The sequence below is a fragment of the Artemia franciscana genome, chromosome 11 (genome assembly GCF_032884065.1).
Source record: "Artemia franciscana chromosome 11, ASM3288406v1, whole genome shotgun sequence".
Lineage (NCBI taxonomy): Eukaryota > Metazoa > Arthropoda > Branchiopoda > Anostraca > Artemiidae > Artemia > Artemia franciscana.
Window position 1 is genome coordinate 30,711,725 of NC_088873.1, and position 19,977 is coordinate 30,731,701.

General features: G+C 36.5%; 1 protein-coding gene across 1 annotated transcript in view; it reads right to left on the reverse strand.

The window, feature by feature from the left end:
- Positions 1-526: 526 nt before the first annotated feature.
- Positions 527-19,977, reverse strand: part of LOC136033377 (uncharacterized) — an 82,029-nt gene continuing 62,578 nt past the window's right edge. Inside the window, exons 7-8 of the mRNA XM_065714163.1 lie at positions 8,041-8,248; positions 527-835 (exon numbers count right to left, since the gene is read on the reverse strand). Of these exons, the coding sequence (XP_065570235.1) occupies positions 726-835; positions 8,041-8,248 (318 nt within the window). The 3' untranslated portion in view covers positions 527-725. The remainder of the gene's footprint in view (positions 836-8,040; positions 8,249-19,977) is intronic.

Sequence of the window (19,977 nt, forward strand, 5' to 3'; positions counted from 1 at the left end):
TTTTGCAATTTACTTACATTATGCAACTACGAATTGATTGGTTATATTTAGAAGTTTTGATGCGATTAAAGCTTTCCCTAGATCAGCAATAACAAAAGACAAGTTTTAACTGAGCTGGGCAATTTTATTAAAGCTGAGATAGAGTTTTAGAATAAGAATTGGTTCGAGTAAGCCAGAAATTTAAGTCGTCTTGGCTCGAAGCCATTCTTTGGCCACCTTTGAACGCATCATAACTCTTAAAGGCTTTCATCATAACGAGCTTGACACAACATTGTCTACGGTACCACAGTCCGTTGCAAAATTTTATCGTTTGGTTCTGTTTGGTCATTTTATGCATGCTTGATTATGTGATGATTGTACATAGAGTTTTTTCCGCTTTATGTACTTATTTTATTCCCACCCCAACAATGTAAAAAAAACAGCTAAAGTCCTATTACAATTACCTTCTGTTTTCGTTTTTTGCAATGCAACAAGTAAATTTACTAGGTAAACTTTATTTTCTAAGAGACATTGTGGAGTTAAACCATAAAGCAAAAATTTCAGTTTTTATTCTCTCGGAAGGGCACTAGAATACAACCGAAGTCATTTCAGCTTACCATTCTAAATATATAATGAATGCCTAAATACTATTTAAACGACAATAAAGCAAGTATATAGTTAACTAGGCTTCCTAATGAAGCGCATCAAAACTACAAAAAAAAAAAGAAAACTAAAATTGATTCCCTTCAGCGATTGCAAGGCTGTTGGTTGTAATTTACACAAAAACCAGTATCTGCATCATCTTCTGCTTCATTTTGATTTGTCCGAAAGCGAACCTCGAATGGTTTTGATGTCGCTGAAAAAATAAAATTTACATATATATTCATGTTAAAAAGGGTTAAACTGTAAGCTAGCCTTACAATTAGAATTAAAATCCAACAAAATATACCAAATTTATACCTCAAAAGACGAAACTACGTTATTTTAGATCTAAAAGTGAGCTTTCACACTAAAAAGATACACTATCATAATCATAGTTGACAATGTGAAAATATTGCCAATCCAGTCTTTACATATTTCATTAAACGAAGCGGAAAAATTTATTTTAGCAAACTAAAGACATGGATTCCTACCAAAAAGGACTGAAGAGTCTTATAATAAAAATAAACAATTTTGAAGAAGCCAATTTGACTAAGTCCAAACTAAAATGAACTTAATAATATGTCTCAAACCTCAGACTGAGTAAGTAACACAGAAGACAGTAAATGTTTTCTATCAGACAGTTGGTGCAATAAAATGACAATCAGAAATAAGTGTTATTTTGTAATTCTCTTTACGGTTTGTTTTTTATGAACTTAGTAAAATTGGCATCTGACCGATTAATATAATGATGCTGAATGGTTTACACTCAGAGAACACTGGTACATCAATTATATTTTATGCCTGAAGGTTTATATTCATAAGCCTGATAATGTCTAATTGAGAAAGAGAAAGAAAAGTTACAGTTTCAATGCTGTTAAAAGGAAAGTCAAAACCGAAGTGAGGATTTGAAATAATCCCTCTCTTAATTTTGCATGGACATGGATAGTTAACAAAAATAATAATTTTGCTGCATTTTCTGTCTCGGAAAACACAACACTCCCACCATCTCTTCTGTAAAATACTTACTGTAGGTTTTCCTCCTCTAACCACTTGGATAAATTTAACGTTGCAGTGTTTCAGTTTTATACGATACGTAATGAAAACAGAATTCTTTATGCCGTTCACTTGGCAAAAAAATTCATTTTCTTACACATTCAGTTCTCGAACACACTTATGAGTCTTGGCACATTAGGTCAGGTATAAGTTTCTGTTTAACTTGACTTTTTTTTAACTTAATTTAGAATTTACTTTCATAGGACTGAATACAAGAAACTGAACATAATTTTCTTCTGTGTTTTAGGGTTGGGACTGAAATATGTCCAGTTCTGCTTCACTTGACAGGTGAAGTCATTTTTATATTCTTCACATAAAGTTACTCATGTAGATAAACATTCTTCGACGAAAAGCAGTCTACATACATTACAGATACTATTTTAAAATGTAAACAAACAGCAATGTAGAAATATAACATAAAACCTGATGTAAATCACTATCGCATCTTAACATGAAAATGAGTGAGGAAAAAAAAATAAAGCCCTTAAAATATATATTGGCACAGAATAAACAGCGTACAGCGCATTGCCTGAATTGCTTTAGAATGAAAAAAAAATTTAACATAAGATCAGTTTTTTGTTATTTTTTACCCGATTTCATGAACAAATTGAATAGCAAGGTAAATCACAAGCATGTTCCTGCTACCCAGAAAAATTGAAAACTGTTAAGACAAAAATAAACCGTTGGGAGGTATCCTATGACTATTTGAGGACCTTTGCCAAGCCATATCCTTCAATTTGAACATGACCATTTGAACATTTTGACACATTTTGAACATTTTGATGTACATTATGACATAAATGAACATTATGACATAAATTATGAACATTATGAACATTATGTATGATAAAAATGAACATTATGTACATAAATGAACATTATGACACATGACAATTTGAACATTTTGATGTACCATTTTGCTACATCAAAATGGTCCTCAGGGAATGCTTCCGAGTTCTGTGTCAAACCTTCAATTTTTTCAGTGTTGCAGAAATAAAAATATGGTACTTGTATGATATACCCATTGCATCTCAAGAAGTGAAGTTAGGTTAATCCTAGTAAAATGTGCCTGAGTATGATACATATTTTATACTTTTAAAATAACTTTGGTCTATATATTTGCACATTAGGGGGCTGGAGGTAAAGTACAGCAGGTCTGCATGCATAATGTGTTACCTACAATTATTCTGAAATTATGAAGGCATTAGGCATTTACACTATTTTCTTAAGGCTGTATGTATATTTGTGTTTAAATTAACAATTTTTAAATTTAACTCTAACTGAGACTCCAATCTAACCCCAAAAAACACATTAACTCTGAATTTCAGAAGCAACGCTATAGCGTTGCCTACAGTACCAAAAGACTCCATTTTTTTCCAAGAGACACTTCATATGGAAGGCGAGAGCCCGGGGGAAGGGTTGTAACTTATTTCCTGGGACTACTAAAGGAAGAGGAGATCGTATAACATTCGGAGGGAACTCAAATGATTAGAAATTAAGAGTTCTAATTACCTTTTTAAGAGTCAAAAGTGATCCGATGGCAGCTAGCCCCTCCCCAACTCTCTCTTCCCCAAACCCATCCAATCAAAACTTTTTATATAAACATTTTATTAAAAATAGACCAGAGATCATAAAAAATTTCAAGGCAACACAGCCCCCCAAACACAGGGGCAATTGTTGTAAATTATACCACGGGGCATATAAGGTTTTTATGGAAGGAATGGTCGTATAAACTTCGGAGCGGGCTTATTCGATTGTAAAAGATCGAAAATCTAAAGAACGAAATATTAGCCCAAAAACAAACAAAAAATAAATTCATTGGGTTTGAATAGATTTTACAGGTTTTTTCTTAGTAAAAATTTTTATCTGTTGAAAACATATATCAGCTTGACATTGCTTGATTTTTTCTTTAACTTATGAGGTTTTTTCTTTGGAAGTACTACGTTTAATTTCTATTACCAGTATTTGCCATGGTTATTTGTACAGAAGTTGCCCTTGAGTTTTCTGGATTTTCCCAACAAACCCCATTACCATAATTACCCAACAACTCATTAATCTTATTTTTCGTGTCAAACTCAGCCAAGATCGATAGCGTGATTCAGTATCCGTCATAATGGGTCAAAAATCTGGAACTCAGTTTCAGGTAGAATCCAAAAGCATTCTGATAAAACGTTTGTTTCTGAGTTTACTTAAAAATTACCTGAAATTCAAATTTGCGGGGCAACAGTTCAAATTTTTGATAGGTTTTAGTGTTTATAAATGTTTTGCTTGACAAGTTATTTTAAGGCTGGTTTCATTTTAGTATTGGTTAACTGCCAATGCTTAAGTTTGCCACTAGGCATTTACGCTGTTTTCTTAAGGCTGTATGTATATTTGTGTTTAAATTAACAATTTATAAATTTAACTCTAATTGAGACTCCAATCTAACCCCAAAAAAACACATTAAATCTGAATTTCAGAGGTAACACTATAGCGTTGCTTACAGTAAAGGCCATAAGATTCCAATTTTTTTTCTCTAAGAGACACTTCATATGGAAGGCCCCCCAAAGCCCTGGAGAAGGGTTTTGACTTATTTCCTGGGCTAATAAGGTTTTTAAGGAAGAAGAGATCGTATAACATTCGGAAGAAACTCAAATGATTAGAAATTAAAAGTTCTAACTACCTTTTTAAGAGTCAAAAGTGATCCGATGACAGCTAGCCTCTCCCCAACCCTCTCTTCCCCAAACCCGTCCAATCGAAACTTTTTATATAAATATTTTGTTAAAAATAGACCAGAGGTCATAAAAATTCCAAGGACAACACAGCCCCCTAAACCTAGGGGCAAGTGTGGTAAATTATACCCCAGGGCATATAAAGTTCTTATGGAAGGGATGGTCGTATAAACTTCGGAGCGGGTTTGTTTGATTGTAAATCAGAATTTCTTGTGCCTTTTTAAGAGCCAAAAGTGACCATAGGGTAAGTAACCCCCCCAAGGCCTGTTTTCCCCAAAAACATTCAATCAAAATTTCGAGTTAGCAATTTTGCTCAAAATAGTTAAAAGATCAAAAACAAAAATGCCAGAGTAGACACAACCACTAGATCCCAGGGGCAAGTGTTGTAAATTATGCTCCGGGGGCATGTAAGATTTTATGTAAGGTCGTAAAAACCTCAAAGTTGACTCAATTGATTGGAAAATTGAAAGATATAGTTGCTTTTTTAAGAGTCATTAAAAGTGATCGAAGATCATCTACCTCCCCCCCCACTACACCCTCTTTCCCCCAAATGCATCCGATCGTAATTTTGAGATAGTCGTTTTGTTGAAAATAGTACAACGATCAGATAAAAGAACTTCGGGGCCCATATAACCCCTCAAACCCGGGAGAAGGGTTGTAACTTATGTCCGGGGTTCTAATAAGGTTCTTGCGGAAGAGATAGTCGTATAAACTACAAGGGGACTCAAATGATTAGAAATTGAAAGTTCTAGTTCCCGTTTTAAGAGTCAAAAGCGATCAGGGGACAGCTAGCCCCTCCCCCCCCGATAAGCCCTCTTTTTACTAGATATGTTCGAATTTGTTTTGTAGCCATTGTGTTCAAAATAGGCTAAATATCATATAACGAAAAAGTCAGGGACAATACAGCCCCCCAGATCCCTAGGGAAAGTGTTCTAAATTTTGCCCGAGGAGTATATATGGTTTTATGGAAGGGATAGTCGAATAAACTTCAGATTTGGCTCATTTTATTGAAAATCGAAAGTTATAGTTACTTTTTTAAGAGTCAAAAGTGATCGGAGGGCACTGACTCTCTCTCCCTTCTTAAACACGCCCCCTTTTCTCCAAAATGTATTTAGGCAGAATTTTGAGATAGCCATTTTGTTTTTCAAGAACAGATAACAAAACGATCATCCAACTATCAGATAACAAAACCTTCTTGGTCAACATAACCCCATAGCCCGGGGGAAGGGCTGTAATTTATGCTCCAGGGGCATAAAAGGTTTCTACGGAAGAGGTAAACTTTGGAGGGGACTAACATGACTAGAAATTGAAAGTTCTATTTCCCTTTTTGAGAGTTAAAAGTGATAGGGGGCAAAACCCTTCTGTAGATTTGTTGGTCCCACAAATTTTGGAAAATACATTATTTTACAATTTTCACAGAAAAACACCCAATTTAGTATTTTTACTTCAAAACAGCGAAAAGAGATAAAATATCCCCCCCCACAGATTTTACAAAGGATATTTTGCCTCTCTTCTAACTAGTTTATGAATCTAAAAAATGAATCCACAACCATTTCATGAAAGCTAGCCACTAATTTCGGTGCTCAAGAAAATTAAAAACTCAATTAAGATAAAACGATACGGCACAGAGGAGTATCAGTGGGGTCATTAATTTCAAAAATAATTTTAAAAGGAAAAAATAGTCAGTAATACAGGTAGAAGAAAATAGGGGGAAATATTGTTCGTTTACAACATCCTGGAAAAAGTTGTGGGGAAAAAAAGCTAGAACGGGGGAGGAGATTGAGATATTATAAGGTTAATGGTCCCACTTTGGTAATCTAATTACACAGACTGAAAATTATAACTGAATCTGGCTCAAATAAGTTGTAACCACCCTACCTTTATGACAAAACCAGTAGTAGTGTTTGGGGGGCGTTGAAGGGACCAAAACACTTCGATCCTCTAATGGCGCGGATTGAGTTTTTTGTTTATTATTATTGTGCAAAAGCCTACTTTTCTTGTAAAAGCTGGTGGGAGTCGCGTTGGTTAGGGACTATTCAAGAGACCGTAGACAATATTGTTTATTTTCGTCAGAAGATAATACATAAACAAAAGGTCATATCCATCGGATGTCAGAAAACGGGTGAAATGTTGAGTAGAAGATTTGAATCGACAAAAACGTTGAAGAAAGAAACTTATTTTAATGTTTTTAGGACTAGAATTAAGAAAAAAGAAAAGTGTAACGACTAAAGTTGCTATTTTTCTTTTCCATTTAATTCCGTGCAAAAAATGATAACATGTGCGGAGAGGGTTATCACTATCAGCTATTTGTGAATTTTATTACCATGAAATAAGAAACAGAGTGAACACGAGAAGTCACCATTTGGAAAACATGGGACAGATTTCAGTTTTCTCTAAACTTGTCAGTTTTCTTAAATTCACAGGTATGTCGTCACTACCACGCCTAAAAGTCATACCTGAAATTTTCACATTTCTGACGAAATTGCCCAAAACAGTTTGCTAAAGCATTCTGAGAAGGTCGATCAAGAGATCAATGACAATCAAAGGGATAAAATTAACCTTGACTGGGCTGCCCACTTAATTGAACAATCTGTCTTGGTTTTTTAAAGGCCATTATGCGTAGATTTTTCTGATCTTCATCACCCTGCTTGCCCTCATAGCAAAAGGTTTTTAGCAATGATCTCAGAATTGTAAAATTGTCAGATGCAACAACTTGGTGACAGTGACAATATCTCCTCTCACAAAATGCTTTGGGTTTGAAGAAAATATATATGATTGAACACGATTTACGACATTTAGAACTCGCTTTTTGTCATTAAATTCGTTAAAAACAAGATGCTTTCTTAAAGTATTCATACATGGCGAAAAGTGAAGATTCCCATAAAAAATGACATGGAAAATAAGTTGAAGCAAATAGAGTTGTGTTTATGACCCTTACTCTAATATAGGCACGTACGCAGGAATTTTTTTCGGGGGTAGGGGAGCCATAACCTTCGAAACAGCACATATAAAGTAGCACTTTTTCAATTTAGCAATGCAAAAAGCACGTATATCGGAAAATACAGACTAACTTTAATCTGTAGTATTGTAGCGGATGGGGGGATAAAGACCGAAGCCTCAAAAGTATGTTTTAGGCTCAGGTTATGTTCATAGCGATTTAGAACCAAATTAATCTATTATATCCCAATGAAAGGGAAATTTTAGGGTTAACAGTGCAATATGGGTGCTGTGGGGGGGTAGTTCTTCTATTGCAAAAACGTAGATTTTAATGAAAAATGATAGTTTCTAAAACTGATCCATTAAAAGCTGTACTTTATCCTGAAAATGGGGGGATAAACGCCCTAAAATCAAGAATAATTCTATTTTGCTGTGGAAAGCAAACTCTCCTTACAAAAAAAATAGCAGTACAATTGCTAATTACTTCAAAGACGGTAAAAAGTTGACAGAAAATGGGTTAGTAATTGGGCAGTGACTTGACCGGATAATTGCATGCTTTAAAATCCCTCAAAAAAGGCTTCACACATGTATCTAGATTCTTAATAAATGTCCTACTTTTGCCAGAAATCCCAAGAAACCATGGGGAAATTAAACATATCACACAATTTCGGGGGGTTCTGCGTACGTGCCAGCTCTAATAATTAATGAATAAGCTTACTGCATATTGGTGAAGGATTATCACCGTCAGCTGCAACGAGACCCATACCACAGAACCGGTCAGCCGATTTTGTTGTCCCTTGAGCGAAACCACCAGCAATGTTAAGCCAATCTAAATTACAGCTGGCTGCTCCTACTTTAGGATCACTTCCGTCACTTATTCCGATTGCACTATCCGAACATGCAGTATAGCAAATTCCACAGTATCCCTATAATAACAAATAGTTTAAAAAAGCTCTTGGTAACCTGTTGCAAGTAAGGAATGACTCGTGGTTTTAGTAGCCAAAACTTTAAAGAAAGGAGTTTTAATAGCAATATATTCACATTCATCAAGTTCTGAAATACTCACCGTAAGCTATGAGCCTGAGAAAATTGGTTTGGAAAGCATTCCCAAGAAGAGGTGAAATTTTTATAAAAACAATATTATCAAACACAGCATTTGAATGAACGCTTTTACAAAGTTTCCATGCCCCTATCAAACAGTTCGTGGTAACGAACTGTAGTAAGGAGCGACCCGGCTCAATAGTAACCAAAACTCTAAAAAATTGAATTTTGATATCAATAGCTACATCAAAAGAATCGCATTTTGATGCTGATTTTAAATATATAAGTTTCATCAAGTTTAGTTTTACCCATCAAAAGTTACGAGCCTGAGAAAATTTGCCTTATTTAAGAAAATAGGGGAAAACACCCCCTAAAAGTCGTAGAATCTTAACAAAAATGACACCATCAGATTCAGCGTATCAGAGAACCCTACTGTTGAAGTTTCAAGCTCCTATCTACAAAAATGTGGAATTTTGTATTTTTTGCCAGAAGACAAATCACGGGTGCGTGTTTATTTGTTTTTTTTTTTCCCCAGGAGTCCTCGTATCGACCAAGTGGTCCTAGAATGTCGCAAGAGGGCTCATTCTAACGGAAATGAAAAGTTCTAGTGCCCTTTTTAAGTGACCAAAAAAATTGGAGGGCATCTAGGCCCCCTCCAACGCTCATATTTTCCCAAAGTCAACGGATCAAAATTTTGAGATAGCCATTTTGTTCAACATAGTCGAAAACCTTAATAACTATGTCTTTGGGGATGACTTACTCCCCCACAATCCCTGGGGGAGGGGCTGCAAGTTACAAACTTTGACCAGTGTTTACATATAGTTATGGTTATTGGGAAGTGTACAGACGTTTTCAGAGGCATTTTATTTTGTTTGGTGGTGGGGCTGAGGGGAGGGGGCTATGTTGGAGGATCTTTCCTTGGAGGAATCTGTCATGGGGGAAGAAAAATTCAATGAAAAGGGCGCAGGATTTTCTAGCATTACTATAAGAAAACAATGAAAAATAAACATGAAAACGTTTTTTCAAATGAAAGGAAGGAGTAGCATTGAAACTTAAAACGAACAGAGATTATTACGCATATGAGGGTTTCTAAAAATACTTTAGCATAAAGAGCGAGGTATTTAGGAGGAGATATATACCTCGCTCTTTATGCTAAAGTATTTTTAGTAATTTCAACTATTTATTCTACGGCCTTTGTGATTCAGGGGTCATTCTTAAAGAATTGGGACAAAACTTACGATTTAGTATAAAGAGCGAGGTATTAACGAGGGTACAAACCCCCTCGTATACATAATAAAAAATAAGATTATGAAAGTTTGTTACGTAAGTTAATTCTTAAGTTACGTATATTTTTTAGTAATAAAAACGTTCGTTAAAAATTGAAAGTTCTAGTTGCCTTTTTAAGTAACCGAAAAATTGGAGGGCAGCTAGGCCTCCTTCTCCACCCCTTATTTCTCAAAATCGTCTGATCAAAACTAAGAGAAAGCCATTTAGCCAAAAAAAGAATTAATATACAAATTTCATTTTAATAATTTATGTGCGGAGAGCCAAAACCAAACATGCATTAATTCAAAAACGTTCAGAAATTAAATAAAAAAAAGTAATTTTTTTAGCTGAAAGTAAGGAGCGACATTAAAACTTAAAACGAACAGAAATTACTCCGTATATGAAATGGGTTGTCCCCTCCGCAATCCCTCGTTCTTTACGCTAAAGTTTGACTCTGCCATAATTCTACTTGTTAAAACAATTAAAAGCTTTAGCGTAAAGAGCGAGGGATTGCGGAGGGGACAACCCATTTAATATACGGAGTAATTTCTGTTCGTTTTAAGTTTTAATGTCGCTCCTTACTTTCAGCTAAAAATTTTTTTTTTTTATTTAATCTACAAAAGGGTGACATTTTTAAAGTTGTTCAGAGATGGACTGTCACAGATGCGTTTGTATTTGTTGCTTTGCTTTTTATTATCATTTTTTTCTATCAGGGGCGAATCTCGAGCATTTTTATTGGGGATGCAAGAGGGTCCTTATCCAGATTAAAAAAAACAAGGTTTTTTATAAAACAAGGTTATTAAAAAAAACAAGGTTTTTTAATTGAAAGTAAGGAGCGGCATTAAAACTTAAAACGAACAGAAATTACTCCGTATATGAAAAGGGCTTTTCCCTCCTCAACACCCTGCTCTTTGCGCTAAAGTTCGACTCTTTCTCTCAAATCTACTTTTTAAAACAGTGAAAGACTTTAGCGTAAAGAGCGGGGCGTTGACGAGGGAACAGCCCCTTTCATATACGGAGTAATTTCTGTTCGTTTTAAGTTTTAATGTCGCTCCTTACTTTCAGTTAAAAAACTTGTTTTTTTTTATTTAATTTCTGAACGTTTTTGAATTAATGCATGTTTTGATTTTGGCTCTCCGCATATGAATACTTGCTAAATGACTTTTTCTTAGTTTTGATCTGACAATTTTGAGAAAAAAGGAGTGGGGGAGGAGGCTTAGTTGCCCTTTAATCTTGTGGTTACTTAAAAGGCAACTGTAACTTTTAATTTCTTACGAACGTTTTTATTAATAAAAAATATACGTAACATCCGAATTATCTTTAATAACGAACTTCTACATTCGTATATTTTTATTACATATATGAGGGGGTTTGCTTTCTCTTTAATACCTTGCTCTTTACGCTAAGCTTAAATTTTGTCCCAATTCTTTAAAAATGACCCCTGAATCAAAAAGGCCGTAGAAGAAATAGTTGAGATTACTAAAGATACTTTAGCGTAAAGAGCAGGTATTTAGGAGGAGATGAACCCTAATATGCGTAATAATTTCCGTTCGTTTTGTTTTAATGCTGCTCCTTAATTTCAGTTGAAAAAACTTTTTCATGTTTATCTTTTCATTGTTTTTTGTTTTAAATAATATTAGAAAATCCTGCGCCCCCTTCATGGAAATTCTCTCCTCCCATGACAAATTCCTCCATGGAAAGATCTTTCAATGTAATCCCCTCCCCTCAACACCCTCCCCATCCAAGAAAAAATTCCCCTGAAAACGTCTGTACACTTCCCAATAACCATTACCATATGTAAACACTGGTCAAAGTTTGTAACTTGTAGCCCCTCCCCGGGACTTTAAGGGAGTAAGTCGTCCCCAAAGGCATAGCTATTAGAATATTTAGATAGTTTACATAGTTATTAGACTATTTAGTTATTAGACTTTTATAGTTATTTAGACATAGTCAAAATGGCTATCTCAGAACTTTGACGCGTTGACTTTAGGAAACTGATTGTGTCTCTGGGTGTCCGACTTTGTGTGGCTCTGTGTGTGTGTGTGTGTGTATTTTTCCCTCTGTTTTTTTTTGTCTCTCTTCGTGCCTTTGTGTCTGACTGTGTGTTTGCATCTGCCCTGTATTTGTGACTCTGTGTGGATATATGTGTGTGTATTATTCCTCTGTGTGTTTTTTGTCTCATTCCGAAGCTGTATCTGACTGTGTGTGCGTGTGTGTCTGACTTTGTGTGGCTATTTGTGTGTGTGTGTGTTTTTCTCGATGTGAGTTTTTCTCTCTCCATATTTGTGTGTCTGAATGTGTGTACATGTGTGTCTGACTTACTTTGGCTTTTTACTGTGTGTGTGTTTTTTCCTCTGTTTTTTCTTTCTCTCTTCGTGCCATTGTGTCTGACTGTGTGTGTGCATGTGTGTCTGGCTTCGTCTGGTTGTGTGTGTGTGTCTTTTCCCTCTGTTTGTTTTTGTTACTCCCATCGTGCCTGTGTGTCAGACAGTATATATATATATATATATATATATATATATATATATATATATATATATATATATATATATATATATATATATATATATATATATATATATATATATATATATATATATATATATATATATATATATATGTATATATATATATGTGTGTGTATGTGTGTGTGTGCATATATATATATATGTGTGTGTGTGTGTGTGTGTGTGTGTGTGTGTGTGTGTGTTTGTGTGTGTGTGTGTTTGTGTGTGCATGTTTGTTTGAATTCGTGTGGTTGTGTGTGTGTTTTTCCCTGTGTGTGTTTTGTCTCTCTCCGTGCATGTGTGTTTAACTGTGTGTGTGTGTGTGTCACTGTGTGTCTATCTTTGTGTGGTTGCGTGTGTGTGTGTGCGAGTGTGTTTGTCTTAATCCGTGATTGTGTGTCTGACTGTGTTTGTGTGTGTGCCATTATGTCTGACTCTGTCGTTGTGTATGTGTCTTTGTATGTGTTTGTTTTTTTCCTCTGTTCATTTTTGTATCTCTCTCTTAGTGTCTGTATGTCTGACTGTGTGTTTACCAGTGTGTCTGACAGTGTGGATGTGCGTGTGTGTGTTTTTCCCTCTACGTGTTATAGTCTTTCTCTAAGTGCCTGTGTGTCTGACTATGTGCCAGTGGGTCCGTCCGACTGTGTGTGTTTTCCATCTGTGTATTTTTTTCTCTCTGTCCATGTGTGTGTGTCTGAATGTGTGCATGTCTGACTATGTGTGGCTGTGTTTTCTCACTGTGCATTTCTCTCTCTCTCTCTCTCTCTCTCTCTCTCTCTCTCTCTCTCTCTCTCTCTCTCTCTCTCTCCTCTCTCTCTCTCTCTCTCTCTCTCTCTCTCTCTCTCCATATCTGTGTGTCTGACTGTGTGTGCCTGTGTGTCCGACTTTGTGTCGGACACACAAAACAGTTGCTGTGTGTGTTTTTCCCTCTGTTTGTTTTCGTCTCTCTCTCTCTCCTTACCTGTGTGTCTGACTTTGTGTGGTGGTATCTGTGTGTTTGTGGCTGTATTTTTCTCTCTCTCTCTCTCTCTCTCTCTCTCTCTCTCTTTCTATGCCTGTGTGTCTGACAGTGTGTGCCAGTGTGTCTGAATTAGCGTTGTTTTTGTGTGTGTGTCTTTTCCCTATATTTGGTTTTCTTTTTTTTTCTCTCTCTCACTCTCTCTCTCTGTGCCTTTGTGTCTGACTGCATGTGTGCCTTTGTACCTGACTTTGCGCGGGTGAGTTTGGATGTGTGTGTATGTGTGTGTGTGTGTGTGTGTGTGTGTGTGTGTATGTTTTCCCCTCTGTGTGTTCTTTTCTGTCTCTGTACCAGTGTGTCTGTGTGTGTGTGTGTGTGTGTGTGTGTGTGTGTGTGTGTGTGTGTGTACCTGACCAGTGGGTACCAGAAGGCAATTAATAGTGTGAAACTTGGCGTGAATTGACTTGGTGTATCAGGGGGTGGTTAGATTGCGACAACATGAAGCATAGGATTGAAAGGATTGACAATGTCTTAGGAATTTGTTGGGGGAGGTAGAAGGTGCCAGTGAGTCAGTAATATTGTGGCAAGGTGGTGTGAATTGACATGGTGTATCACAGAGGGTTGGGTTGCGAAAACATGAAGTAATGGATTGAATACATAATTTTTAGCACAAAATATCAGAAAAAAGTCTTAGGAATGAGGTGGGGGTGGTAGGGGGTGCCAGTGAGTCAGTAATAATTTGGCAAGGTGGTGTAAATTGACATTGTTGTATCATCAAGTTTTGGCTTACGAAAACATAAACCATTGGGTCTAATGCATGATTCTTAACGAGAAATGCCTGAAACTGTCTTACGAATGATGGTGGGAAAGTGGGAAACATGCTGGGATTTGTCCGAAAATAATAGTAAAAAAAATGTATCTATTGGAGAATTCAAGTGTCAGAAAGCAGTTAAATGAAAATTACAGTTGCTGCAGGGTGCCACCAGACAACCAATTAAAAAAACAACATTGGAATTAAGAAAAAGGCTCGTTCAAGAAATGTTTAAAATTCTAAGTGGTGTGAATTGCATTGGACTGTCACATTCTAGCAAAGAAATTTTAAGTCCCACTGTTCAGATAAAAACAGTGTTCGATTTCGGATTTTTAAGCTTGTTTTCTGAGGGAAAAAGGTTGAAAATGCCTTAGAGATGATGACACATGCCACGGGAGGCAGCCGTGTAATGCCAAGGTGGTGTGAAGTGTTTTGGGGGCACAAGGAAAGGGTTTGGCTACAAAAACACGACTCAATGGACTCAAAGCATATCTTTCATTAAGAAAATATCCAGAAAATGTCTTAGGAACGATAATGCATATCTTAGGGTTGTCACAGGGCAGCCACATATCGCCATGATGGCGTGAATTGGCGTGTGGGGCCATCACATTGGGAGGGGAGGGCAGACGGTGCCATGTGCCACCCATAGTGTGACACTGGCTGGGAATTGCCGGAAAATAATAGCAAAAAAATAGCTAGTTGGGGTTACCAAGCGTCAAAAAATCTTCAACATTGTCAAATTTAGAACTCTCAAGCTCCTGAAAATTCAACCGTTCCTGGAAAATTTCTCTCAAATTCTCATCTTGGAGTCCACCAACATAATAACTTCCCGGGAGGTAGCTACCCTTCCGAAATTTCAGCTTTCAGCTAACCCTAGACACTTCTAAATGGTGATCTTTACTTTTAACATGAATAACAGTACTCATATATACCCAAGTATCTTGGATTGATCCTGCCAGTCTTCGGTTTACTATAACATCATCAATAAGGTTTGCTGTCTTAGCATCACGTGGATACCATGTAAACATATGGGCCATTTTATAACCAAACATCGTATTGGTTATACATAGATTGTTATACCTACAAAATTGCAAAACTCCGTAGCCATTATTGTTTTCTTTTCCTACGCCAAATTTACCTAGGCTAGTATACAATCTATCCCTATTTCTACCAGCCTGGGCCTTAAAATCTTCTAGTAAAAACACTATATTTCTACCTGGGACCCTGTCTATTTGCTCCTGTAACTGTAAGTAAAATTCATCTGATTCACTAGTATATACTACTATAACTGATAACCTGAACTCTCAGTTATAAAATGAACAATCATTAAACTATTATTAATACCATCCTGGCCTAAACAAGACTTAGCAGCTTCCATATTCATCGTGAGACCCACTCCCTGCCTACATACCCCATCCTTCCTTACTGAAAAAACAAATTCTTTATCACCTAATTTCATGCTTCCTACCCCTGGGATATGAAATCTGAAACTCATAATAAGTCAAGTTCAAACTGTCTGAATTCGTCAGTCAAAATGTTTATACAATAGTCATTTTTTAACGTTATAAAGTTTTAAGTTCCATTTTTTATGTTCTTTAAATCATCGAAATTATTTGGCCTCACGAAATGCGACGATCCCGAATACCAGTGGAGAACGGAGATCAACATATCTTCTCAAGTCAACATCTGAGTGCTTGAGCCAGCTTAGGACGGAACAGCAAGAAGTTCCTGGGACCTCCAGTATGAATTGAGGCTCTGTGGATGGGTCCAATCCTGGACCCATCTTGGTCGCAACATTGTTCTCAGCACTTGGCGATGCTCTTCTATCAACAAGAGTCATAATCCTGCACAGACAGTCTCAGGCCTATTTCCTCCGACTCATTATTTAATTCAATTAATTTATAACCTGTCAAAACAATAAAATGCACAGATCCCTTAAATGACAGAGTTTATATAGTTTTTGGCACGAAGATATTTATACTTTTATTGAAAATACTTTATAACTGAGAAGTCAACCCCTCTCTTTAGAGATTCTACCCAAACCTGGGCAGAAATCTACACGAATCAAATTAGACTCAAATATTTTAAAAGAAGTGCTATAAACGGTTATATGCTGATATGATCGACACTCATCGAGATCTTTTTTCCCTTTTTTGGGCATATGTGTAATCTGGCCAATACAAAACTGTTCAGGCACAATCAAACAGTTCGTGGTAACGAACTGTAGTAAGGAGCGACCCGGCTCAATAGTAACCAAAACTCTAAAAAATTGAATTTTGATACCAATAGCTACATCAAAAGAATCGCATTTTAATGCTGGTTTTAACTATATAAGTGTCATCAAGTTTAGTCTTATCCATCAAAAGTTACGAGCCTGAGAAAATTTGCGTTATTTTAGAAAATAGGGGGAAACGCCCCCTAAAAGTCATAGAATCTTAACGAAAATCACACCATCAGATTCATTGTATCAGAGAATTCACTGTAGAAGTTTCGAGCTCCTATCTACAAAAATGTGGAATTTTGCATTTTTTGCCAGAGGGCAGATCACGGATGCGTGTTTATTTATTTTTTTGTTTTTTTTTTTCTTTTTCCCAGGGGTGATCGTATCGACCCAGTTGTCCTAGAATGTTGCAAGAGGGCTCATTCTAACGGAAATGAAAAGTTCTAGTGCCCTTTTTAAGTGACCAAAAAATTGGAGGGCACCTAGGCCCCCTCCCACGCTAATTATTTTCCCAAAGTCAACGGATCAAAATTCTGAGATAGCCATTTTATTCAGCGTAGTCGAAAAACCTTATAACTATGTCTTTGGGGACGACTTACTCCCCCACAGTCCCCGTGGGAGGGGCAACAAGTTAAAAACTTTGACCTGTGCTTACATATAGTAATGGTTATTGGGAAGTATACAGGCGTTTTCAGGAGGATTTTTTTTGGTTTGGGGGAGGGGTTGAGAAGAGGGGGATATGCTGGGGAAACTTTCCTTCGAGAATTTGTAATGGGAGATGAAAATTTCCATGAAGGGAGAGCAGGATTTCCTAGCATTATTTAAAAAAAAACAATTAAAAAATAAATGTGAAAAAGCTTTTTCAGCTGGAAGTAAGGAACAGCAATAAAACTTAAAACAAACAGAAATTATTACCCATATGAGGGGCTCACCTCCTTTTAATACCTCGCTCTTTACGCTAAAGTATTTTTAGTATTTTCAACTACTTATTCTACGGATTTTGTGATTCAGGGGGTCATTCTTAATGAATTGGGATAAAATTTAAGCTTTAGTGTAAAGAGCGAGGTACTGACGATGGGGCGAATCCCCTCATATATGTAATAAAAACATGAGAATACAAAAGTTCTTTACGTAAGCTAATTTATAAGTTACGTAAATCTTTTACCAATAAAAAGATTCGTAAAAAATTAGAAGTTCTAGTTGCCTTTTTAATTAACCAAAAAATCGGAGGGCAACTAGGTTTCGTCCCCCGCTCTTTTTTTCTCAAAATCATTCGATCAAAATTATGAGAAAGCCATTGAGCCAAAAAAAAAAAAAAAAAAAAAATATGCAAATTTTATTTTGATTATTCCTCTGCGGAGAGCCAAAATCAAAACATGCATTGATTCAAAAACGTTCAGAAATTAAATAAAAAAACAAGTTTTTTTAACTGAAAGTAAGGAGCGACATTAAAACTTAAAACGCACAGAAATTACTTCGTATATGAAAGAGGCTGCTTCCTCATCAACACCCCGCTCTTTACGCTAAAGTTTTTTACTGTTTTAAAAAGAAGAATTGAGAGAAAAAGTCAAACTTTAGCGTAAAGAGCGAGGCGTTGATGAGGAAGCAGCCTCTTTCATATACGAAGTAATTTCTGTGCGTTTTAAGTTTTAATGTCGCTCCTTACTTTCAGTTAAAAAAACTTGTTTTTTTTTATTTAATACCAGAAGAAATAGACATTTGGAAAAGTAACGAAAGACGCTGCAACAAAAGATCACTACAATATTTGAAGTTTTTAGCAGATATTAAATCAACACCAGTAGATTATTTTTCTTTTTTTTACAGGAAACTCAACATCAGATGGCGTCACTGTAAAAGCAGAGCGCATAGAGTTAGCAAGAAAACGATCAAGCTCTTTTTCATATTTACTTTCTGCAATAACGTCAGGCGAGGAAAAATCACTTTTATAATAATCAATCCAACTTTTTTCTGGAATACTACCTACAGAAGTACGATCACTGCGTTTAAAAGTTTTCTACAGAAGTGAAGGATCACTGGCTCTCTTATCGACATTTTTTTGAATCAACATTATTTGTTGTCTTTTTGGGCTCTTGTGAACTTTCTTTCTGTCTTCAAACGAAATTCATTTACTATACCGGAGCGTGATTTATCACATTCGTTCCAAATTCGGAGCCACAATTAAGCTGAATCCAAAGCTGCAACAAGACTTGGATTTTTTGACCAGTCAATGACTTCTAGTCAGTGACCACGTCTAGATGGGACTGCACACTTTTCCACGCATCGAAGCGCATGATTAATTTCAGCAAGATAACTCGTAAGCTGTGTTTTGGTCTCGCACTCATTAATATAAGACCTGCATTCAGAAATAAGTAAGTGAAAATGAACTTTAATTTTGTTGAGTAAACGAGCAACACTTGGATATAAATAACTGATGATTAAAGTGAATCCAATCTTGAACATAAAACCACTTGTCCTCTTGCGGGGTTTTGCTTTCGACGTTACACTCAATTATCACAAAATAGGTAAGTGGTCAGAGTAGTAGCCTTCACGAAGTACAGCGGCGCTAACTTCTAATTTCAAATCAAATGATCCCCATCTGAAAGTTATACGACCAGCCATTCCAGAAGATTCTTTTATCCCCCCAGTGCATAATTTACAACCCTTGCCCCTGGGCAAGAACTCTTGGAGGGGGGAGGTTATCAGACTTGGAGGCATTGTTACATTTTTTTAATATTTTGAACTAAATGGTTATATCACAATTTCAATCAGATGAGTTTGCTGAAAAAGAGTAGTTGGGAGGGGGGGCGGTAGTTGCCCTTTATCACTTTTGACTCCAAAAAGGGAAGTAGAAATTACAATTTTAAACTAACTGAGCCTGGCTTGTTGTATGGTTGTATGAACTAGGTTTATACAACCATCCTTTCCATAAGAACCTTTAAAACTCTTGGGCATAACTTATAACCCTTGTCCCCAGGTTCCGGTGGTTTGTACCAACCCCAAAAGCCTTGTTATATGATCTTTGGACTGTAATGGCTATCTAAAATGTAAGAAAAAGGTAAAGAATACGACACTGCACTTTACAGTCCCTACCGACGGTACTGATCTCCGTATCCTGGCCCTTCAGCCAGGAATGCAATAAGGGACTGGGGGCCAACCATCCTGTGCATTTGGACACCTTTCCTGTTTACCTTTCCCAGATTTCTCCAGGTATCCATTTAGAGCTGGGTCGACTCTATCTGAGCATACAGAGTCATGCCAATGACCCCTATTCCGAATCATATAAACTGTATACACTAAGATTCGAACCCTCGCCTTCTCAGACAAAAGATCATAAATCCGGCGCACCAATCCACTAGGATCTAAAATGGCTATCTCAAAATTTCCATGAACGCATTCCGGGAAAACACGAAGTGGGGGGGGGGAGGTAACTGCCCTCTGATCATTTTGACTGTTAAGAAGGGAAATAGAACTTCTGATCATAGACAGTGCAATAGCGCTGCCTAAGTAAAGAGCAATGTGGGCACAATGTATTTTTTTTTTTAGATCAGAGGACTTCGTATTGAAGGAATTGTCGTAGAAACTTCAAAAAGGGCTCATTCAATGGGAAATTGAAGAGGCTAGTGCTTAAACCAACTGAGCCTGGCGGGTTGTATGATTGTATGAACTAGGTTTATACAACCATCCTTTCCATAAAAACCTTTAATACTCCTGGGCATAACTTATAACTCTTGTCCCCAGATTCCAGTGGTTTGTACCGACCCCAAAAGCCTTGTTATCTGATCTTTGGACTATAATGGCTATCTAAAATGTGAGAAAAAGGTAAAGAATACAAATTTGCCCTTTACAGTCCC